This window comes from Typopeltis vanoorti, chromosome 25 (genome assembly GCF_054136105.1).
Source record: "Typopeltis vanoorti isolate ZY-2024b chromosome 25, IOZ_Tvanoo_1.0, whole genome shotgun sequence".
NCBI lineage: Eukaryota > Metazoa > Arthropoda > Arachnida > Uropygi > Thelyphonidae > Typopeltis > Typopeltis vanoorti.
The window spans coordinates 39,689,475-39,711,612 of record NC_143573.1 but is presented as its reverse complement, the minus strand read 5'-3'; the positions used below and the strand labels follow the sequence as shown (position 1 = coordinate 39,711,612).

Here is a 22,138-nt window from a genome sequence, read left to right as displayed (position 1 = left end):
AGTGGGTGCCCTCCCCTTGATCAGTCTTTTTTTATGCTAGCCTGGTTGGCTGAGTGGTCAGCATATTTGCTCTCCAGCCAAAAGGCTGCAGGTTCAAATCCCGCTGCAGGATGGATGTTTGTGATTGTCTGTGAAAATACTAGTGATGATGGGCGGTAGATGGCGTTGGTGTCGACCAGGGGCAGGCAACCGGCGGCCCGTATGCCGCATGCAGCCCAGACATGCATTTTTGGTGTCCCATAAAAAGCTGACCATATTTACATGGCACGTGCTTGTATGTTGAATTATTTAAATAATACATTTTATAATATGAATAATAAATTAAAAATAATTTTCTACCTATATTTCATGATATCACCTGTGCAACTTGGAAATACAAACAAAAGGAAACTTTTGTTGGTATTATTGAAGATTTACACACGGAAGTTTCAACAAGATTTGTTGATTTTAATGAAAATAGCATCGATATGCAATTATTTTTGAAGACTTTTAATCGACATTGATGACATACCAAACCAACTACAGATGGAATTTTTGAAATTACAGCACAATGAAACATTAAAGAACGCATTTTCATTAGAAAACATCCAAAAATTTTATCGATGCTTACCAAACAGATTTGAAGGATTCGGTTTCAAAAAATCAGTTTTGCAAAGATGATAGTTGCAAGCACATACATTTGTAAGCATTTTCTGCCATGAGTTTTAGAAAAAATAAATTTTCTTCTCGACCTGACTGATGAACTTTGCATGCTTCGATTTGAATTTGCACCTCAGGTTGTAAAGTGGATATAGGTAATTTGGCTAAGGAAAACAATCACAAAAGGCACATTAAGCAGGGAGACACACATATCGTGATGCATAAACTATATTACTTTGTTTTTATGTGATAATTTTTCATTGAGTTTCATGCTTGTTTCATATCTGGTACAGATATTTATTCATACCTGGTACGATTATTAAAAATAAAAGTTGAATGTGGCCTGCAAGTCTGAAAAGGTTGCCGATCCCTGGTGTAGATGATGACAGTAATTGCTGTTTGTTGTAGTTGGTGGATTGAGCTGTAGAGTAGGTACCATCCCTTGATGAATCTTTGGACTCCCTGGAGGTGTTACATAGTAATAATAATAATAATAAAAAAGCTGATCTTACATAGATTCAATTTTCACACTAAAAATAATCAAAAAGAGAAGACAATTTAAAAAAAGAAACATGTTCTTCATTGATTATGAAAATGCCTTTGATATAGTTAATAGACAGAAGTTTTTTAAAATACTAACATTAACCAATTTAAATATATCAAACCTCACCTCTAATAGTCTATTCAAGAAATATACACAAAAAATAAAATAGAAGTCAAGTTAGAGCAAATATCAGAATGGAAAGAAATATCAACAGCAGTATGGTAAACGTACCCTGTTGCATCTACTTTTTAATTTATGTATAAGCTGACATTGACAAGATGTCAATGTCAGCTCTTTGCTTTACGTGGGTGATGTTATACTTGTAAATAAATCCATTACAAGTCTGCAAGATTCCCTGACTAAATTGAATAATTGTTGTAATAGATATGGTATGAAGGTTAGCAATAAAAGACAGATAATGAAAATAGGCAGAAGCATCGAAAATATTAACTACATTGTGAATGGAGAACCTATAGAACAAGTAAAACATTTCAGCTACTTAACCATGATTTTTAGTGAAGACGGTAAATTAAATATAGAAATAGACAACAGAATCAACAAAACTGGTATGGTAAGAATTCAACTGAATAAATTTATATGGAATAAGAGAGAAATTAGCCAAAACACTAAATTAGTTATATACAATATCATATTTAAAACTTGATATCATATTAAAGATATTAGGAAAGAACTTGATATTGTCAGCATTCAGGAATGCGTTAGCAGAGCTAATCTCAGGTGGTATGGTCACTTAAACAGAATGGGAGAGGAAAGGTTAGCAAAACAAGTGTTCTCTGCCAGGTTGGCAGAAAAAAGACCCTGAGGAATACCAAGATATAGGGGGATTGATATGGTAAAAAATGCTTTAGAAAATAGAAATATAAGATCTGATAATGTTGGAGTCTTGACAGGTAACAGACTGATTTGGAGGAAAATTGTAGCTAGGAAGTTGGTAATGATGTAAATTTTTCACGTAGTACTATCATATCCTGTACACCCCTTGAGGGTACATGGCAGTAATTTGATGATGATATTTATAAGTAAATTTATAACAATCTGGAAACAATCAATTTGGTATGTATACATATAAAGATAGACACACTATTATTTGCAGATGATCATATTGTATTAACAACACCAGAATGATTGACAGAGATCATTCAAATCATTAAATGAAATTTCAGAACAATATAATATAAGAATATCTAAAGTAAAGATAAAAATAATAGCTTTCAAAGGAGAAAACCCATTAGGAAGTAAAATAGTGATAGATAATAATATATTAGAACAAGTAAACACTTTAAAATACTTGGGATGCAACTTGTCATATGAAGATGACAAAAAGATACAGACATTTATATATCAATTTTGTTAAATTAAATGGTATAATCGGTAATATATTTTAGCCATCCCTGAACAAAAACACACCAGACGCAGGCTATATAACATTCTGTCTAAATCATCTTTATTATTTTGAAGTCAAGCATGGACCATAAAAAGAAGAATGAAAAATGAATTCAAAAAGCAGAAATTAAATTTCTCAAAAAACAACTGGATATATCAAGTGGGACTATAAACTAATGCAGAAATTTTACAGTCCTTGAATATAAAATCGATTAACTACTTTATTAGTAAATATCAAAAATGGTTAGAGCATTTTTGATTATAACATCTTATATCTTATAACATGATTATAATATTTAGAACATATAAATTGAATAGACAATAGCAGATGGCTGAAAATACTATACGTATATAAAATAAATGGAAAAAGAAGAATTGAAGCCCAAGAGAGCGAAACTGGAACAGGTCACTTTGCCTAAAATCCATGATAGGAAGAAGAAAAAAAAGAGTTGGAGAATCACATCTGTTGAATCAATTTAATTCTGTATTAACATCTATAATAAATGATGTGTGCATAAAACTTGAGGAGACATCGCTCCTCATCATCTGTGTTATTGTATCAATGTCTTATTTTTCTAGTGAATGTTTCCTTACCTTGATAATGCTTTACAGTGGTGTCCACATTACTGTCATTTTTCTTTTGGAAGACACACACATCCCTCAGTCAAATATGTTTGACCTTGATTTACCAAGGCACCTGAAAAAAAAAACCTTTTCCATTCGAGTTGAGATAAACTTGGTGTATGAGATTGTCATTGGTTTTCTGATATGTATCTTCGAGGGGCATAAAGGCTACTATGACAGCAATACACCATTATATCTACATTCTTATTAATCTCCTATCCACAATTTTCCTCAAAGTTCGTCTATTACTTGTCAGCACTCCAATAAAGTTATATTTCGTGCTTCTAGGGCACTTTTAACTGAATTAATCTAGCTGCACCTTGATCTTCCTCTGGGTCTCTTTCCTGCCATCTTGCTATCAAACACCTGTTTTGCTAACCTTTTACTACCATTTTTTTATTTAAGTGGCCACACCAGTCCATTTGAGATAAATTTGGTGTTATGTCATCATCGTCAGTTTTCTGATATGTATCCTCAAGGGGCAGAGTAAATTGTTGTCATAGTAGCCTTTAGGCTACTATGACAAAAATTTACTCTGCTCACACATTCTTGAATTCTAACAATGCCGAGTTCCTTTTCTGCATTTTCAACTTTTACATAGATTCATGTATAACCATGAACATTCATACAAGGAAAGTCCTGAAGCCCTACTCCATCGACATGACCTCAATTTTAATGATTGCCCTAAAGTGTGAGAAATTGTCATCCTTAACTGTATTAAATGAATTCTATTCCCCCATTTTTAAACTCAAAATTGTCTTAATTTTAATTTCAGCTCATTAATTTGTAACCATTGAACTCACAACCCTATATATAGAGGGATTCCAATATAACATGTGTTCTATTGTTTTTTATTCCAATTTCTCATCATTGTTTTTTTGTCCACTCTGATGTATGATAAGCAAAACAAAATATCTGTATAATAAACGACTTTTTACTGTGATATAAGTGTGATTCTTTAATAATGGATACTCCAAAGATCTCATACAAGACATTCTCTAAGAGTACTTCCCTGAGGTAATTCATTTCTTGTTTCCTTTTGTTTTTGTCACTTGACTTGGTGTAAACTATCTTTGTGGTTCTTAATAACTCTTCACTCTTGAACAGAATGGTGGTGGGAAGTTGCATGTGATTATCTTCCAGGGTTGGATTTTTTTTTCTTTCTGTATCATTATACAGCAGAAAGACAGTCTTATATTCAGTAACTAAGATCAGCTGATTTAGAATAGGAAGTTTTTTCTGTTTTCTTCAATTTTCACTGTTAAATGCTTTTTAAACTATTTAAAAAAATAGTTAAATCAGTGGAGTGTTTCTTTGGAATCCAGCCAAAGAATCACTTAAGTTTCCTTTGTAATTAAAATGTCAGTATGCCTTAACCATAGTTAGGGGCTTCTGTGGTATTTTTCATTGCAATCTTTTCAACCAGTTACTAAGGCTCTCTTACAGGAGTATAAGAAAATCTTGGAGAACACAGCCTTACCAATACATTTAGATCTCCCAGACTTAACTGTACAACGATTGAGATCAAGACATCCACCACTACAATTAGCCTGACTACTACTACTACAATCTAGCTTTGACCTGAAGCAAAAGTGGCAAGAACAGTGGGAGAGCCAGACAGATGAGATCACAAAATTTTCTCTCAATGAATTAGAAGAAAGTTTTGATGCTTGCTCACACCTCCCACGAAAATCCTGGACTCAGCTTAATAGAATACGAACTGGTCATGGTGTATGTGCGGACATGCTTTTTAAATGGGGTAAATGACCATCCCTGCAGTGTGATTTTGGAGCTCAGAGACAAACTGTGGACCATATTGTGACTCAGTGTTATCTCAGAGCATATTCAGGAGACATTGGACTTTTTAAGTGCTACACCCGAAGCTATGAACTATCTGACCAATATGGATGTAACCTTTTAATTTTATTGGTTTTTAAAATGACTTTTGACTTTTAATTTTATATGTTTTTAAAGTGACAGTGTATTGTACTGCATGTTTTGATATTCATGCCATGCGAATAAATAAATAAGGGGAAATCAAAGCTTCTATTACCAGGCCTTTTTCTGTTCATATTAAAAGTATTCAAATTTAGAATTTTGTGTAGACAATCTTTGAAAAGTTGCTGGTTTGTATAAATCGTACTTCTGGCAACCATATCTTGTCCTTTCTAAGAACATTGAAAAAAGGATTCATTGAATTCAAACGTACTAAAATATGTCACAATCAGTATGCTATCCTTAATTTGTTGATGAAATCTTTTGAAAGTTTTGCCAAATATTTGGATAAGTGGTGTGTTGATAACCCTTCTAACTTGAATTAATCAAGAAATTCTTCAAATTTGTGATATAGGAAGCTTGTTTTCTTACATGTGGAGTTAAAAGGTTCACCACCTAATTTTCCCATGATGCATATCCCATGTCTGAGTGGTCTGGAAAGGAGCGGGGAGAGGATTACAAATTTCCCTGTTTCTTCCTGCCCCAGTTGGTTATGTAGTTTAATATTTTTTATATTAAATTGTAGTACTCTTTTCATCCTGTTAATATCCCTTGTACCATAAATAAAACTATGCTATATTATATGCGTAGTTGGTCCTATCTTTTCTATAGGTATGCAGGAAAGGGTTATTTACATTTCTATTGCTATAAAGGAATCCTAGTTTCTGTATGTGACGTTTCAGCTTGAGAACAGTGGGTTAGTTTCAGACATTGTCAAGGTTTTTTGCCCTGTTGTCCACAAAACATTGATAGTTCATCATGACCTTCCTTTTATTGGCCATTAATAATAATTTACATCCCTCTGACTGAAATAGAAAAATGACAGCCATAAATAAGATAAACAAAACACTTATTATTACCAGCTGTTATGTTCAGATGTCAGCCTGAATTAAACATTTGTGTATCATATTATATTAATACTGGTGGAGGGCTATGCCCCCCTGATTGCTACGATGCCCAATCCCCCGTGTTCCGGACTGGTAGGCCGGTTCTCCTTGAATTCTGATGACTCGAAAGGGTCCCCCCCCCCCCCAAGTTCTGGACTGGTAGGCTGGTTCTCCTTGAATTCTGATGACTCGACACTCAGGGTAGCCCCTGAGTTTCAAAACATTTCAAAAAACGTGACATAAAAAGGCTTATCATTATATATATAATATCGAATTTTGTTGATTAATATTCAACAGTAAAAAAAAAAGACCAAATGTCCGCAACAGCAAAACATTACAAATGTACAAATGATATGTTGAAAGTGTTAGCCAAGGTTAAATTTTATCTGAGTACTTTACTGAAGAACATAATGCAAATGGAAATTTTACATAATACCATAGTAGTAACTTAGTTTTAATAACCTGGCAATGTTAAAGACAGATATTTTATTACATGTTTCTTATAGCATTGTCATTGTATGAATATACAACTGACACTTCTTAAGCAGTTGTTTATACTACATGAGGACAGCAGTTATATTCAGATTGGGTTGGGTATAGAAAGTGAATTCAGATTGGGCTGATTTAGCAGTACTTGAGAACATTCACTACACATTGATATTTGAAGATAATTCAGTGCAGTGATTCAAGCCCAAGGGATCCTATGACAAATCTCCTAAGCTGAGACATGCATTTTTATAAGCATAATTAAAGTTTAATATTTAGAAATCTGAAACTTGCCAAACAGATTTGACTGTAATAAGATGAGATGAATGAGCATGGACTTGATAAACAACACCACCACCACTAAGCAGAGACAAGGAGGCCATATTTGTCTTTTAAGAGAAAGAAGTAATTTGCTGATTTTTATTGACTTATTTAAGGGGAATGACATGGAGATTTGAATTTTTATTTTATTTGTATTTCAGTTATTTTTTAAATCACTTTAGGATTTTAACTGTTTTTAGGCTATAATGTTTTTAATTATCCAGACAACTTTTTTTACAAAAATCAGCTTGGGGTGGAAGAGAATGACTCTAAATGCTTAGTATTTTTTGCATCACACACAAACCCATCAATGTTCCATTGTTAGGGCAACCCCTTTTTCAGTTGATTTTTGCAACACTGAATTACGAACAATATGCTTGTGGATTCTCCCCCACCCCCTTCTGATGTTTTATGTTTTATTAGCACAAAGTCAGTAGCCTGTTGGATTCACTGATAAGTCTTCATGATCTATTACCGATAAGTCTTCATAAAATTTTCCTCCTATCTCTTGTGATCCTGAACCCAGATGCTGGATATATTTTCCTCTATCACATAATTTCCTCTATTCATTATATGATTGGACTTCTCAGTTGACTTCTATTCTTGTCAATGCCACTGCAGTGTTTGTTTCTCACTATGCTTTGGCTTCTTCACTTTTATCACATTTGCACTATTGTTGAGTAGTACGCCACATGAGATGCAAACCCTGTTTTCACTAAGACTTTGACACTTCTATATATATATATAGTTCCTTATTATATTATCTATTATTGCTGAATAAACTGTTATAGTGATGTCAAACTCACCTGTGAACTTTGAAATATATATCCCAAACACTATTGTACAAAATTGCTATTCTTATGAGTGTATAATTTATGTAATAAAATTCCATAAATTTTTTGAATATGTTTTGATGTTGCTTTGTAAAATTTTTTGCTTAAAATATTTCTTAAATTATCTTCCAGGTAAATGTACCTACTGATCTTGAAGGCGGAGAACTCTTAGCTGAAAAAGCTGATAGGAGAGAGTTTATTGATCTCTTAAAAAGAATGCTAACTCTTGATCAAGAACGTCGCATAACACCAGGAGAAGCACTGAACCATAATTTTGTTACTTTAAATCATTTAGTGGAATATGCTCACTGCAACAAGTAAGTGCATTTAATTTCAAGAGATAAAATATAGTTCCTCATATGTGATCTTGTTTTAAAGGAAGACTGGTAAAATTTTAAATTGTAATGTATATTTAATTATATTTATTAGTATATTGTATCTCTGAAATGTCAAGATATATACATTTTTATACATATCTGGTTCAGAAAAAAATAATCCTGAAACTACATAATCTAAAAAATCTCATAGATTATCATAATCCTGAAGCACATTATAATAATCTATAAAAGCAAAAATTTTTTTAATTTTTTTTATTTTGGTTTAACCAATAAGAATACAATTTGGTCGGCTAAATCCCAAATTGCCAGCCCATCCTTGTTCGTTCAGTATCCAAGTAGATACCCAACAGGGTGCACCACGAGAAGGTGAGGATTGGACTTTACCTGTACACCCCCTTGAGGATACATGGCAGGAATTTGATGATAAAAGCAAACATTGTTCCAGCAGTCTGATTTTGCAATTGATAACAATTGCAAAATCAGACATATAAGGCCAAGTTCAGAGGTCAAAATATTTTATCATTGAGCACCAGCTCAAGTTTCTTACTGAAAAGATCTTATAGAAGAAAGCAATTCATAATAATCAGTTCCCATTAATTATAATAATTTACCTGATCATAGCCATTTTTGATTAGTGGAACATAAATTCAGATAAGACTGATCTTCACTTGTTATTCAAGTATCAGTATTGTTGGTAGGACTGTTTACTATACATAACCAAAATGATTTTTTGCAAGATGCAGAAAACTCCCCATAGACCAAGCACACACAGGCTACATGATGCTAACCCCCAAATCAATGTAAAATTCTCTAAATAGTTTTGTTCTTTATATAACCAGGCATAGATGCATGTCACCTATAATTTTGGGTTGCTTAATGAAACTGCAGACTTGACAAAATAATTTAAAAAAAAAAAATGGTATTTGCTGACTTTTAAATACAGGTTAACTTTCTGTGTGCTCATTCACTGTATGTCACATGAGATTCATGTGTTAGATTATATGCAGTTGACATTAAAAAAAAAGTCTTTGCTTATCAATTTGTCACATTAATGATGTTACAGTTTTTGCAAGTATGAACATTTTTGAGATGGTTGTTTTCTTTCAGTGAAGATTCAAAGAATCTATGTAAGCAGTTCAGCCTCTTTTATTTAAATCATGGCATTGAGATCCAAAGAAGTAAAATTAGTATAATTAATGTATTTTTTGTGTAGTCTGCTATAAGTAAAATGTCCCTCTACTGATTGTCCGTGCTTGACTTTTGGTGGCACTTATTCTTCATGCGTATTAATAATGGTCACTTTTTTTGGGGGAGAGGTATATTATAAACTGCAGTGAATATTTATTTAATCATGTAAACTTCTCCATGTAGCCAAACAGTTTTTCTTCAGCACTCGATACACTTTCATTATTTATCTGCTATGCATCGACTATCTTCATTTCATGTTATGCACCTTTATAGTGTGTGCACCTGCATAAATATGATAGTACTCCATCATCATTTACATAATTATTACCTTTCTGATGGCAAGTATTCTATTCTGTTCTTTGTCAGGTCTCTAAAATAGATCTTACATTTTGGTTTTCTAAGATACTACTAACTGTATCACTCCTCCCAGATCTTTATAAGTAATGATATAATTTCCGATCAACTCTGCTCAGACCACATTTGAAAGAAATGTATTAGAAATATTGATTCTGCCATTGATGCTATCTATTCACTCTAATCATTTTTCTCAGAACTGATTCCATGACTTAAAATTAGTTTGAAGGAGATTACTATCTATTGTTAGTTTAGTGTTTTGACTAATATCACAATGGATTTCTTCCTTATGAGATGACAGTAATGTTAAGGAGGAGGTTTCAGGCTAAATTAAATCCATGAAAACCTTCACTGCCTGACTGAGTAAAAGAAAATATTGTTTATTTCAGTTGCATTGACTGAAGAAGAGTGCAGCAAAATGAGAAAATCTGATGATCCTTGTCTCCATGCCATTAGAATCAACTTTCCAAGCTCTTAAAAGCATGTTCTATTGTAGTGCTCAGATTTTTACATTAAAGTAAGTCATGTACAGGCATTTTCCAAATAGAGACTGCTGTCAAGCAGTACAAAACCTGCCCAAGCTGTACAAAAGTCCTTCATTAATCAGTAAGTCATGGCAGTGAATCTGGAAGTTCCAGTCAAGAATTAGTACATAAACATTGGGTGTTTCATTTATTTATTAAGTTTGAGTGGTAACTCTGTCAAGCATTTCAGTAGCTACTGTTGTGACTGAGCAGCACTTAGGGTCCACTCTGCTATCACAGAATGGCTGAGAGCTACAGAAGGTGCCCAAAAAATAGTGTGCCTCAGTAACTCCTGACTAGTAATCGTATGCAGTGGTCAAAATCTGGATATTTACAACCTAGAATGTTCTGACGCTTAATAATCAAACTTCTTACTGACCTTGGAAGATGGACTGTTTTTGCTACTTGTGAAATATGAAATGACTTAACTTTGATATATATCTTTCCCACTCAAAAACCTGGTATACTAGAGACAGACAGCTGTGATCATGGAAAATATTCTATCTTTTGGGTAAGCAGAGCAAAAGAACAAAGTTGGATGCAAGGGGTTTGTTTTGTTGTTAAAATTAACTTTTCACAATAATGAAAATGAAGTTTTCAAGGTTGCTTGAGGGTCAAAGCCAAATAACTGGAGGAGACCTCCACGATGCCTCTAAGGAATGCTGAGAACCAAATGGGACTTGTGACCTAGTCTGTTCTTCACCATCACTGGCGTGCCCTGTTAATAGGTATCCACTGGGTAGTGAATTAAGGACGGACTGGCAATTTGGGACTAAGCCAACCAAATTGTACTCTCCATTGACTTCACAAATAATATAATGGTGCAACATGAGGAGAGTTCATGCAAACTGAGGTGATGCCCATTTAAACAATTCCACACTATTTTTGTCAGGGAACCAGAGCGAGCAGTGAAAATTAAATCCATTGAACAGACTCAAAAAGTTGAAAAACTAGAAGATCAATAAACCCAACACCAGAGGAAGTGAAGATAGCAACCATCAGTATAAAGAGTATTAATGAAATGGAAATCATGCTTGCAGAAGAACTGGAAAAGTGCTACTTGGATATAATAGGCATCGCTGAAACAAAAAAGATGAACATCTGAGATCTTACTAAATAATAAGTACGAGATGTTATATTCGTCAAAAATTATCAAGGAAAGGAAGGATGAGCGATAGCATTCAACACCAAACATTAAGATAAACTTCTTGATTGGAAGGCAGGAGGTACACTTCAAAATGGGGAAATGGACAATGAAGCTTATTTGTGTCTATGTCTCACAGAAGGTTCTTCTAAGGAAGAAGTAGAAGAATTTATTGAGTCATTAGAACAGGTAGCTCCCAATGAAAATGGAAAAAGTGGTCCTTATTGGAAATATGAACAGTAGGAAATGAATCCTACCAGCCCTATAGGAGCATTTTAGGGAAATGTGAAGAAAAGGACAATGCTAATAATAATGGTAAGTATTAGCTAGATACCTGTTCAAGACATGGACTAATCATTACTAACACAAAGTTCTAATATAAAGATATACACAACTTCATGTGGATAAAAACCACAGGAAATAAGAAAAGCCTCATTGACTATGTTATTGTTGATAGTGATATCATCTTCTTTCTGGATTAGGATACAAGAGTGTATAGAGAATTTGAAATTGGAAGTGACCACCACTTAGTTTTAAGTAGGATTAAATTGAATATCACATTGAAAACAACAATATATAAAAAAGTTTTAAAAAGAATTAAAGTGTAGACTCAACTATTCAGATATAATTGAAGAAAACAAGAAGCAGCTTGAAAGCAGGAACCAAACCTTAGCATCTCAGTGGCAAATTCTGAAGAAAACAGATTAATTCAACTAAGGAGGCATGTGGTGAAGTTGTCTGTGAGGATAGAAAAATAAGAACATCATTGGTGGACACAACAAGTTAAAGTAGTCCAGCAAATGAAGAAAGCATATTGAAAATGCCTAGCAAATAAGTTAGCAGATACCCTAAAAGAATATAGAGAAAAATGTAAGAGAGCTAAGCAATGTTTGAAAGTAGCTAAACAAAAATCATCATGGGAGGACTTCAGTAAGAATATAAAGTCAAATATCAGAAAGGTGGGAAAATGTTTTGGAGGGTATTTAAAAAGCTCAGAAATAGAGGAAAGAGTTCTATAAAAGGAATCAAAAATGATAAAAATTACATGAAAACTGAAGATGAGAATATCATAGATGTCTGGAGTAATTACTTTGAAAGACTGTTAAATGAAACAAGTATAGTAGAAAGTCTTTAAGAGAAATGCAAACAGGAGTTCTTGCCATTACTTGAAGTGAGAAAAAGCTGTCAAAAACTTGAAATATGGAAATGCAGCTAAAGTAGACGAAATTAAACCAGAAATGCTCATATATGGAAATATAAAAGTTTTGCAATGCTACACTGCATAATTGAGAAGGCCTGGGTGGAAAGTGAGATTCCAATTGATTGGAGTAGAGCTCTCATATTTATCTCGTATTGGAGGCTTAATGGATTGTATACAGCACTCAGAAAGGATTAAAACAGAATTTAATACTTCCGACATTTCGTATCAGTCATTGAGACATCTTCAGGAATTACAAAAAACTAATGTAACTTATACACAAATATCACACAATACTAAGCCCAACCACGTGGGTGACTCTAAAGTCCTCTCTAGGTGGAGCACCCTCTAAGAGCAGTTGTAGGTGGCCTGATGATAAGTGTTTCCCAAATCTTAGGAAGCTTAATGCAACTTCTTTCGGTGTGAAAGAAGTGCGGTGCTTGATGTAATGTATAATATCGAACGCATGATCTGTCACTTAGCGCCAGAGAGAGCAAATAACTTCAGACTTGACGTTGCCAACAACCTTGTCCAGTCTTCCCGTCCAAAAAGTAATTTATCGTCTGGTCAATGCACTGCTCTCAGGAAATTACGGAAAGAAAAAAGTATCATCTTCACCAGAGCAGATAAGGATAATGTCACATTCATTCTTAATGCCACAGAATACAATAAAAAAAATGGAGATTATCCTCTGAGATCACTCTACCTACATCCCACTAGAACGTGACCCCCACAAAAACGTAAGTTAAAAAATTAAAAAACTTACTTAAAAATATATCTTCCTGGCCTCTGGACATTACGAAAAAACTCAAACCTTTCTGTTCTCGTTCCCCCCTAATATACAGCTTACCAAAAATCCACAAACCCAATTCCCCACTAAGACCTATAGTAGATGCGACTAATGCACTTTGCTACAAACTGTCAAAACAGCTGGCCAACTCTCTGACCCCCCCCCCCCTCTCTCTCTCTCTCTCTCTCTCTCTCACACTGATATTTCCACATCTTATATAAAAAAATCTATCCATTTTAAAACCCTAATAGAAAATCTAACCATAAATAACACAGACATTTGACATCTCCTCACTGTTTGCCAATATTCCCTTAATTGATATCTTAACACTATTAGAAAACTTTTTTCCTTCTGACATCTTAGATCTCTTTTCCTTGGCCATCAATTCTGGTTATTTTTCTTGGAAAAACAAAATCTACAAGCAGATAGAGGGAACTGCCATGGGTCCCCTCCTTTCCCCCCTCTTGCCAATTTTTATATGGAAAATTTTGAAAAACTAGCCATAGACTCAGCCCCTCTCAAACCTTCTATCTGGCTAAGATATGTAGATGATGTGTTCTCTATTTGGCCTCATGGCCCAGACACATTAGACTCCTTCCTCGATCACCTCAACAGCCTACATCCAAGAATCCAGTTTACGATGGAAAAGGAAAAGAACAATTGTTTACCCTTCCTAGACACCTTAGTTACACGGCTTCGTAATGGTACACTTTCCTTCACTGTATATAGAAAAGTTACGCACACAGGCAGATACATTCACAAACTCTTCCAACACCACCACCCCGCTCAACAATATGGTATTATTAAAACTCTAACCAAGAGAGCCCGCAATCTTTGTTCCAATGGAACCGCCCTTACAACTGAGCTTGACCATATACACAACAGCTTCTTCTCCAATGGCCACAGCAATCACAGTATTAAAAAAAAAAATTAGTTCCTCCCCCATTCTCCTGTCTTTTCTTCAGAAAGAGTTTAGAAATGCCATCACCATACCCTACATCCATGGCACATCAGAAAAAATAGCCAAGATTTTTAAAAAGTACAACCTACACACAGCATTTAAGCCACACCGCAAACTTGCTACCCTTATCCGTTCTACAAAAGATCAGCTCCATCCTCTCTCAGTGCCTGGAGTTTATAAAGTACCCTGTTCCTGCAAGTTGGCAGACTTTGGACAGACAGGCAGATCAGCAACCATCTGCCTGGAGTCATACATCTGCAACCACGACTAAGGTCTGTCAGGCTTGGCTGCCCATGTCTTGGATACAACCCACAGGATCAAATGGAAAAAAACCACCACGCTCCACCACAGCAAATTAAAAAAAAAACAAAAAAAAAAAAACACTATTTTTAGAATCAGCAGCAGCTCTCAGAAATCAACCAAAACTTAATAAATACGGTTGCATTAAGCTTCCTAAGATTTCGCAAACACCTTACATTCCAGACCACCTATAACTGCCCTTAGAGGGCGCTCCACTTAGATAGAACTTCAGAGTCACCCACATGGTTGGGCTTAGTATTGTATGATATTTGTGTATAAGTTACATTAGTTTTTTTAATCCCTGAAGAAGTCTCAGTGATTGAGATGAAATATAAATCACTGAGACTTCTTTAGGGATAAACGGTATTAAATTCTGTTTTAATCCTTTCTGAGTGCTGTATACAATCCATTAAAGCTCCAACATGATGTCCTCATAACACTTAAGCCTCTACACATGGATTCTCATATTTACCATTTATAAAAAATAAAAGAAATAAAGCTGAATGTTAGAATTATAGAGGAATTTCTCTCCTAAGTGTTTCAGGTAAGATTTATGCAGTTGTGCTTGACTTGAAAAGAGGCTGAAAAAAATTGCGGTAGAGAAACTGATAGGAAAATGAGCAGGATTAATGCTAAATAGAGGTTTTCATGAGATTTTCACTTTACAGGAAATAGTTCAGAAATCATGGGAATATGACAAGGATCTGTACTTATGTTTTGTAGATCTGAAAAAGGCATACGACAAGGTGCCGAGGGAAAAGCTTTTCAAAACATTGTAGTTATGTGGGGTAAATGGAACATTATACGTATTCTGTATTTAAATTATAAATCAGCAGTGAGAATTTAAGTGAATACAGGAAGATAGTTTGATGTAAAGAGACGGATGCACATTTTCTCCACTCTTATTGTATTCCTAGCTATTTTCATAGGTTCCATTCCAGGCTATGCAACAGCCCTTCTATCTCATTTTCATGCCTTTAACTCTTCATCCAATGTAGCAGTAGCATTGTGCACCATGTTATATACACCTGGTTGATATATCTTAGCAAAGTGAGCACTCATTAACTTCTGACTAGAGTATCATGGTAAAAAAACTTTTCGTCTCTCTCTTTTGTTCCTTTGCAATATTATTATACCATTATTTACTTTATGCTCTATACCAGGGGTTGCCAAACTTCTTTGACCGACACCCCTTCAAGAGTTTCTTGACTTTTTATCTACCCCCTCTATTTTACTATTAAGTAATTATAATAAGACAAGAAAAAAGACGCTCATGTGAGTTTTTAGATAGTTTATTTTATAGTTAGTGTTTATTGTATGTATAATATAGTATATATTAATATGTTGGCTTAATGTCAAAGGGATACGTTTTTGTTTTTGACATCCTTCTTAACATTACATATTTGATAGAAGGAATAAATAATATATAAAATATAAAATTTAATTTAGATAACAAAATAACAATAATACAATCTTCCTTATATATATGAAAATATGACTTAAATAAAAAGAGCCAATAGGCTTCATTTCGGCGATGTAACATTATTTAAATGAAGGGGATATTAAATCCAAGCTTCGGCATGAAACTCTTTGATTCAGATCTTTGAGTTTCTTATTCGGCTTTGAAATAATGTGGGATTTAATATCCCCTTCATTTAAATAAAGAAAATAAGACTTTTATTAACTTAGTATACAATTTACTAACATTGTCAATGTGAGGGGTGTGCTTCGTGACTCTTGATAAGATTAGAAATGTGAGTTCGAAATTAGTAAGTTTCGGCCTTAAATCGCCACGGAATTCTATATCTAGCTTATTTCTTTGTTTTGTTAAAATGGAATTAACATGACTAAAACCAGCTTCAACCATGTACATGCTAGCCGGGAACCACCGACATCCGTTTATTGGTAAATACGTCATTTTGGCCTACTTGATTGGCCTCTGTAACTATTTTCATGACCTTGCTCCATCTTATAGGTCCTACTCATGTCACTGTTCCCATGATTCACTCTTAATTGTGTTGCCATTCAGGATGGAGGTAATCCAAGTTTAACGAATTAAATATTACCTATACAATGATGTCTTATATTTTTCTATCGACCCCTGGGGTCAATATCGACCATTTTGGCGACCACTGCACTATACTCTAATTTTATGCTTTACACTTTTACTTAAGTTACTACAGGTTATCTAATTTCTAATACCTTGGGAACCATGGAAAATTTATGTAGTGTTATGACTGCGCCACTAAGATTCCCTTCTATGGGTATTAAATATAATTAAGATTACTTGCAATATCTCTCTAGATCTATCTCAGACTTTATTGATAGTCGTGGCTACTCTTATTTATCTTTGCTCACAGGTTTGCATTTTATTTAGAAACAGTGCATTAGATTAAGGATCAGTGAATACACATTCTTTAACATAAACGTATTTATTAAAACTACGATGCAATTACACAGTGTCACAAATGAATTGACTCTTATTAAACAAAATGAATCTAAAATACACACATTTAAACATGCAGCAATACTATCATACACTAATCTATAATCTCATCCCAATACTAATTTGTTCATGCAATATATATACACTTCAATCAACAAGTTTCTCATATCTAAATTATACCAATTATTCTTCAGCCTCTTAGTCCGGAACAAATAATCACAATTTAACTTTGTAAATGTCCCACCGAATATCAGTCAATCTTCCACAATGTTAAACATACACATGAAGGTTTTACTCACAGTTCTCTTGACACATATATCTGAACTGGCTCTTTCATCTCTGATCTGGTTCCACTGACTTCTTTTCCATCCTGGGCCTCAACACTAAGGCTTCTTTTCTTTAGCGCCGTCGCATCTTGGAGGACTTTTGGGGCTTAGAACATATTACAGCGATACTGACTGCTTTTCCATCCTGGGCCTCAACATTTGCAAGTGCTTCCTTTTCTTTGGTGCAGTTGCATCGTGGAGGATTCCCGGGACTTGATGCATATTATGGTTCGACATCTCCTGAATTCTGTCCGGGCATCCAACGGACCTGCGTCCACGATGCTGGATCCTGACACTACCAGAGGAGACTGCTCTTTCTGCCCTACTGTCCTGCATACTACCTCTGCCAACTACATACTGCATTTGCTGCCTCTGCATACTGCCATTGCGTTACTGCCTTCGCCTGCTACATACTGCATCTGCTGCCTCTGCATAATCCTCGAGTTTTTCTTGATCCTTTATTATACTTCCTCTTGCGGTCCCTGGATTAAGGGTTGAGAACTCTTAACATTCCCACGCAAAGTTGGTATGAAAATCACCAATAACATTGGTGAGAAAATTGGGAGAGGAAAACAGCAATGGCATTCTTAGTAACAAATCAGAATAGATATACAGAATAGATTATACTGTGAACATCTCCCTACTATGTCATCTGTCACGAGATGGTGCAGAGTGATATTCAGCACATTTGTTTTGTGCAATTGGTGCTTCAAGAGAGAATGTCCTTTGAGAGTTGGATCCTTCAAGGGCATTCAAATAACTGGTGTATTCAGCACATCACTCACTTTGATGTCAGCAGTTGTCATATAAGTAGGCTTTACAAACAAAATCCTTACCTGATTGTTGCTTGTGAGTAGGTATCCACTTTGGGAAACTTAGTATGATTCTGCTATAGGGATTATACTCAAGGTTTCACAGTAGACAACATATAATTTCACAATCTTCTGGAAACTGGTTTGTATATATATTGCGTAAACTTCCTCTGGCTGTGCTACTTAACAAGTACTCCATTCAATTTTCCAGTAATTCTGTAGTACAGAATACTCTGCTTTGATCTTGTTTGTGTGTATTCAGACATGATTTAAGATAGCATCATCGAGTAGGTCTGCTGTTTGTTTGTTTGTTATGATGGCACATAAAGCAAACATTTTTTTTATGAATTTCAAAATCAGATCTGTTTTCACAGCTCAAGTTACAATCCTTGCTTCATTCTGTAAAGCCAAAGCCATGCCTCCCTGAAGTATTTAGATATGTTTACCTTCTTTGGTGTGAACTACACTATGCTATGTAATAATAAATCATACAAAATAGAATACACTACTGATATATTCATACAATAATGTATGGCTTTTCTATGGAAGAAAAAAATCTGATACAATCAACATTCCTGCTAGAGCAAAATTTCAGCGGCCACAGAAAATAATCTTGGATAATTTGCTATATAATGAATTTTTTTCAGCATACGATTGTACCTGTGGAGACGTTTACAGTAATTTGTTATAGCAATGTTGGCTATAGTGTAACTTGACTGTACATACTATCCTCTGCAGACCCAATTTATTACCAGTGTGCAATTTATGTGGTTATGCTTTATAGACCTTGAACCAATGTATAGAGTTGCCCATAAGTCATGAAGGAGTTTAAACATTTAATAACTTTATTTATTAATTATTTTTAGTTTTTTTATTTATTTTTATAATGAAATACAGAACCTGGAGTTGATTACGGGCCCTTTCTGCACGAATGCCTCTCCTTCAGCTGTTGGATTGTCTGGAGCTTGTTCACATACACATTTTCCTTCAGGTAGCCCATAAGGAGAACATTCGCGCAGAAATTAGGGTGCTGCAGCCAGAAACATTAACAGCTGTTATGGAATATGGCATACAAAGGGCCTGTCCTTATGAAACCGAAAACCGAAGGCATTTACATGGTTTTTCATTACTAATATATATAAAAAAAATCTCCAGGTTCTGTGTTTCATTAAATCAAAAATAAAAATAAAAATAATTAATAAATAAAAAAAAATTATTAAATGTTTAAACCCCTTTGTAACTTATGGACCACTCTGTATTTTAAGACTGGAAGAAAAACTTTGTAATTTACAGATACGGAACTCAACCATAACTATTAATATAAACCATAATTGTACCTATCAGACTGCCAATCATATATACTTCAAGAATGGTTACTATATTGTTTTGTATCTGCATTCTTTGTCTGTTTGCACCTGAAGACTAGTATTGCCAGTTAAATTAACAGAAATGGTTAATTATATTACTGCAGCTTCTTGTATCATGTATCCTTGTAAATAAAAACCCATATCTAAATGTCAAGAAATCTTGCATTAACAATATTTGCAATTATTAAATTATATTTAATATGTATAAATAAAGATGTTATATATAAATTTAGTAATCCATATCAAAAGGACGTCCATCTCATTAGAATACAATTAAATTTTTTGTGTTATAGTGTTAAAGCATCTGTGCAAATGATGGAGGTTTGTCGCCGTAATAGACATTCATTTGATCATAATGGAAATCAAGTTTCCCTTGTGAGTAACTTTGCATCATCATCTGGAAATGTTGCACTGACATTCAATAATCAGCTGAGTAATTTGCAAAATCAGGTAAGGAAGTAATAAAAAGATAGATATAATGTAATTTATTCAAAAAATAACTAATATTAACTACTTATTAAGTTCCATATTCACTTAAACAACAAAAATTTGTTAACATATGATTTTAATTACTTGGTAGATGAAAAATGTCCTATTTGGTTTCCACAGCAGGGTTTTCTAGAATATCAAACCCCTAGCCTGCCCGTGATATTAATATGCTATAGGCTTTCAATTTTGTGTAGATGTGACTGTCATTTAAAAAAAAATACATAATTTAGTACTCATTATAGTGAACTCTGCTTTAAAAAAACTGTAGGATGATTCCATAATAACAATGCTATTTCACCTCACTATTGCAAACACTAAAACTACAGTAGTCAAAATTACTATAATGAGCTGAATTCAATATCCATGCACCAGAAAATTTCAATTTTCTCTGTGTATTGCATGTTCCAAAATGTTCATTTCCTCAATGCCAGCACAGTGGCAACATCTAAGAGCGATATACCATGGCAACAGATGTAAAATAAATTTGTCATCACCTTAGATGTGAAGAATAACTACAAAACTTTACAGGGATAACCCTATAGCTCTTCGATTATTTACCATATTATATGGGAATTTATTGTTTATGCACAGTACAATAATAGTTTATTTATATTGACTAGTTTCACATGCTTCATCAGGATAAAGATTATATAAAAAAAATCCTATCTCTGCTCACTCATTCTGTTTTATGAGAGTTGATAACCCCACCAGTAGTGTTAAGTATTAAACATTGGTTTTTATTGTACTGTATAGGTGAAAAAATTCAATTTGATGCTTCGTTGAACATTGTATGTAATTCTTGAACGTTACAAAAGTTCATGTCTTAGAAGATATAAGGCATTTTGGTTTACTGTCAAATAACATGTTTCTTTATTATTGCTGGAAAGGCTAAATCATGCTTGGTGCTCTATCTTTTTCTTTATATCTTTAATATGTTCATCCATTTAGATTTCTCTTGAACAATCCATCCATCCTACATAACAAATTTTACAAGCACTGCATATTGGCTAATCTTATGATGTGATGGACGAGGTGGCTTCAGCAACTTTTATGCCATTTCAATTTCAGGACCTGGGCTTTTCTGTCGGTGATGTTTTTTGTGTAAGGTAAAGTAACAACACCTCTGTAGTTATAATTTTTTTTGACTGTTGGATGCAATTCTAGGTTTTCATTGTAAGATGCTAATAACAGCTTTTGTGTAGTAACAGTTTTTAATTCTGATGTCACTTATGCACTATTCAAAAGTATCCGGACACCTACTCAAAACTGTAAGCATACTTTCCCTGTGACACACTTTCCAGTAGTGGACATTAATTTGGGGTCAGTCCACCCTTTGTTTCTATGACAGCTCTAACTCGCAACCCATTCTTCCTGAAGTGCTGTAGCCAGAGCAGTTTGTGATGTGGGTTGTTGGGGGGTCTGGAACGAAGTCAACATTCTAATTCATCCCAAAGGTGTTCTATGGGATTCAGGTCAGGGCTCTGGACCGGCCAATCCATTTCTGGAACATTATTGTCCACAAACCATTGCTTCACAGATCTTGCTTTATGGCAGGTAGCATTGTCATGATGATACAGACAGTAGTCATCACCGAATTGATCTTCTACCGTGCACAGTGTGCAATGGGTCAAAATGTCCTTGTCCCCTTCCACATTTAGATTTCTGTGTAGTGTTACAAGAGGGCCAAGTCCATTCCATGAAAAACATCCCCACACTGTAATGCTGCCACTCCTAAAAATTTCACACACTTGCAGGAATCATTCTCCAGGCATTCGCCACACCAGACTACCATGTGGTAAAGCATGATTCATCACTCTAAATCGCACGTTTCCAGTTGTCCAATGGCATCGCCCTTTACACCACTGCAGTCAGTGCTTAGCAATACAGGAGAAATGTTTGGTTTATGGGCAACTGCTCGACCATGGAACCCCATTCCCCTTAACTCTCGACACCCAGTCATAGTACTGGCTGGACAGTTAGTAGCACTGTGGAACTCCCTGGTGATTTCCACGAACCACCACCTTCAATGCTTGACATTCCCTGTCTGTCATTAAATGTGGCTTACCCGACCGTGGTTTTGTTGTGATTGTGCCTTCATGTTTCCACTTACAATTGCGTCACCAACGAAACGGTTTTGTTATTACCCTGAATGCAGTTATGCCATTTTC

At 34.5% G+C, this 22,138-nt stretch overlaps 1 protein-coding gene across 4 annotated transcripts in view; it reads left to right on the top strand.

Annotated features, from left to right (window-relative positions):
* Positions 1-22,138, top strand: part of LOC150092678 (uncharacterized) — a 387,183-nt gene that overhangs the window by 188,910 nt on the left and 176,135 nt on the right. For all 4 annotated transcript variants that reach the window (XM_090414782.1, XM_090414783.1, XM_090414781.1 and 1 more), the window contains exons 11-12: positions 7,866-8,050; positions 19,775-19,931. In XM_090414782.1, the coding sequence (XP_090270908.1) occupies positions 7,866-8,050; positions 19,775-19,931 (342 nt within the window). The remainder of the gene's footprint in view (positions 1-7,865; positions 8,051-19,774; positions 19,932-22,138) is intronic.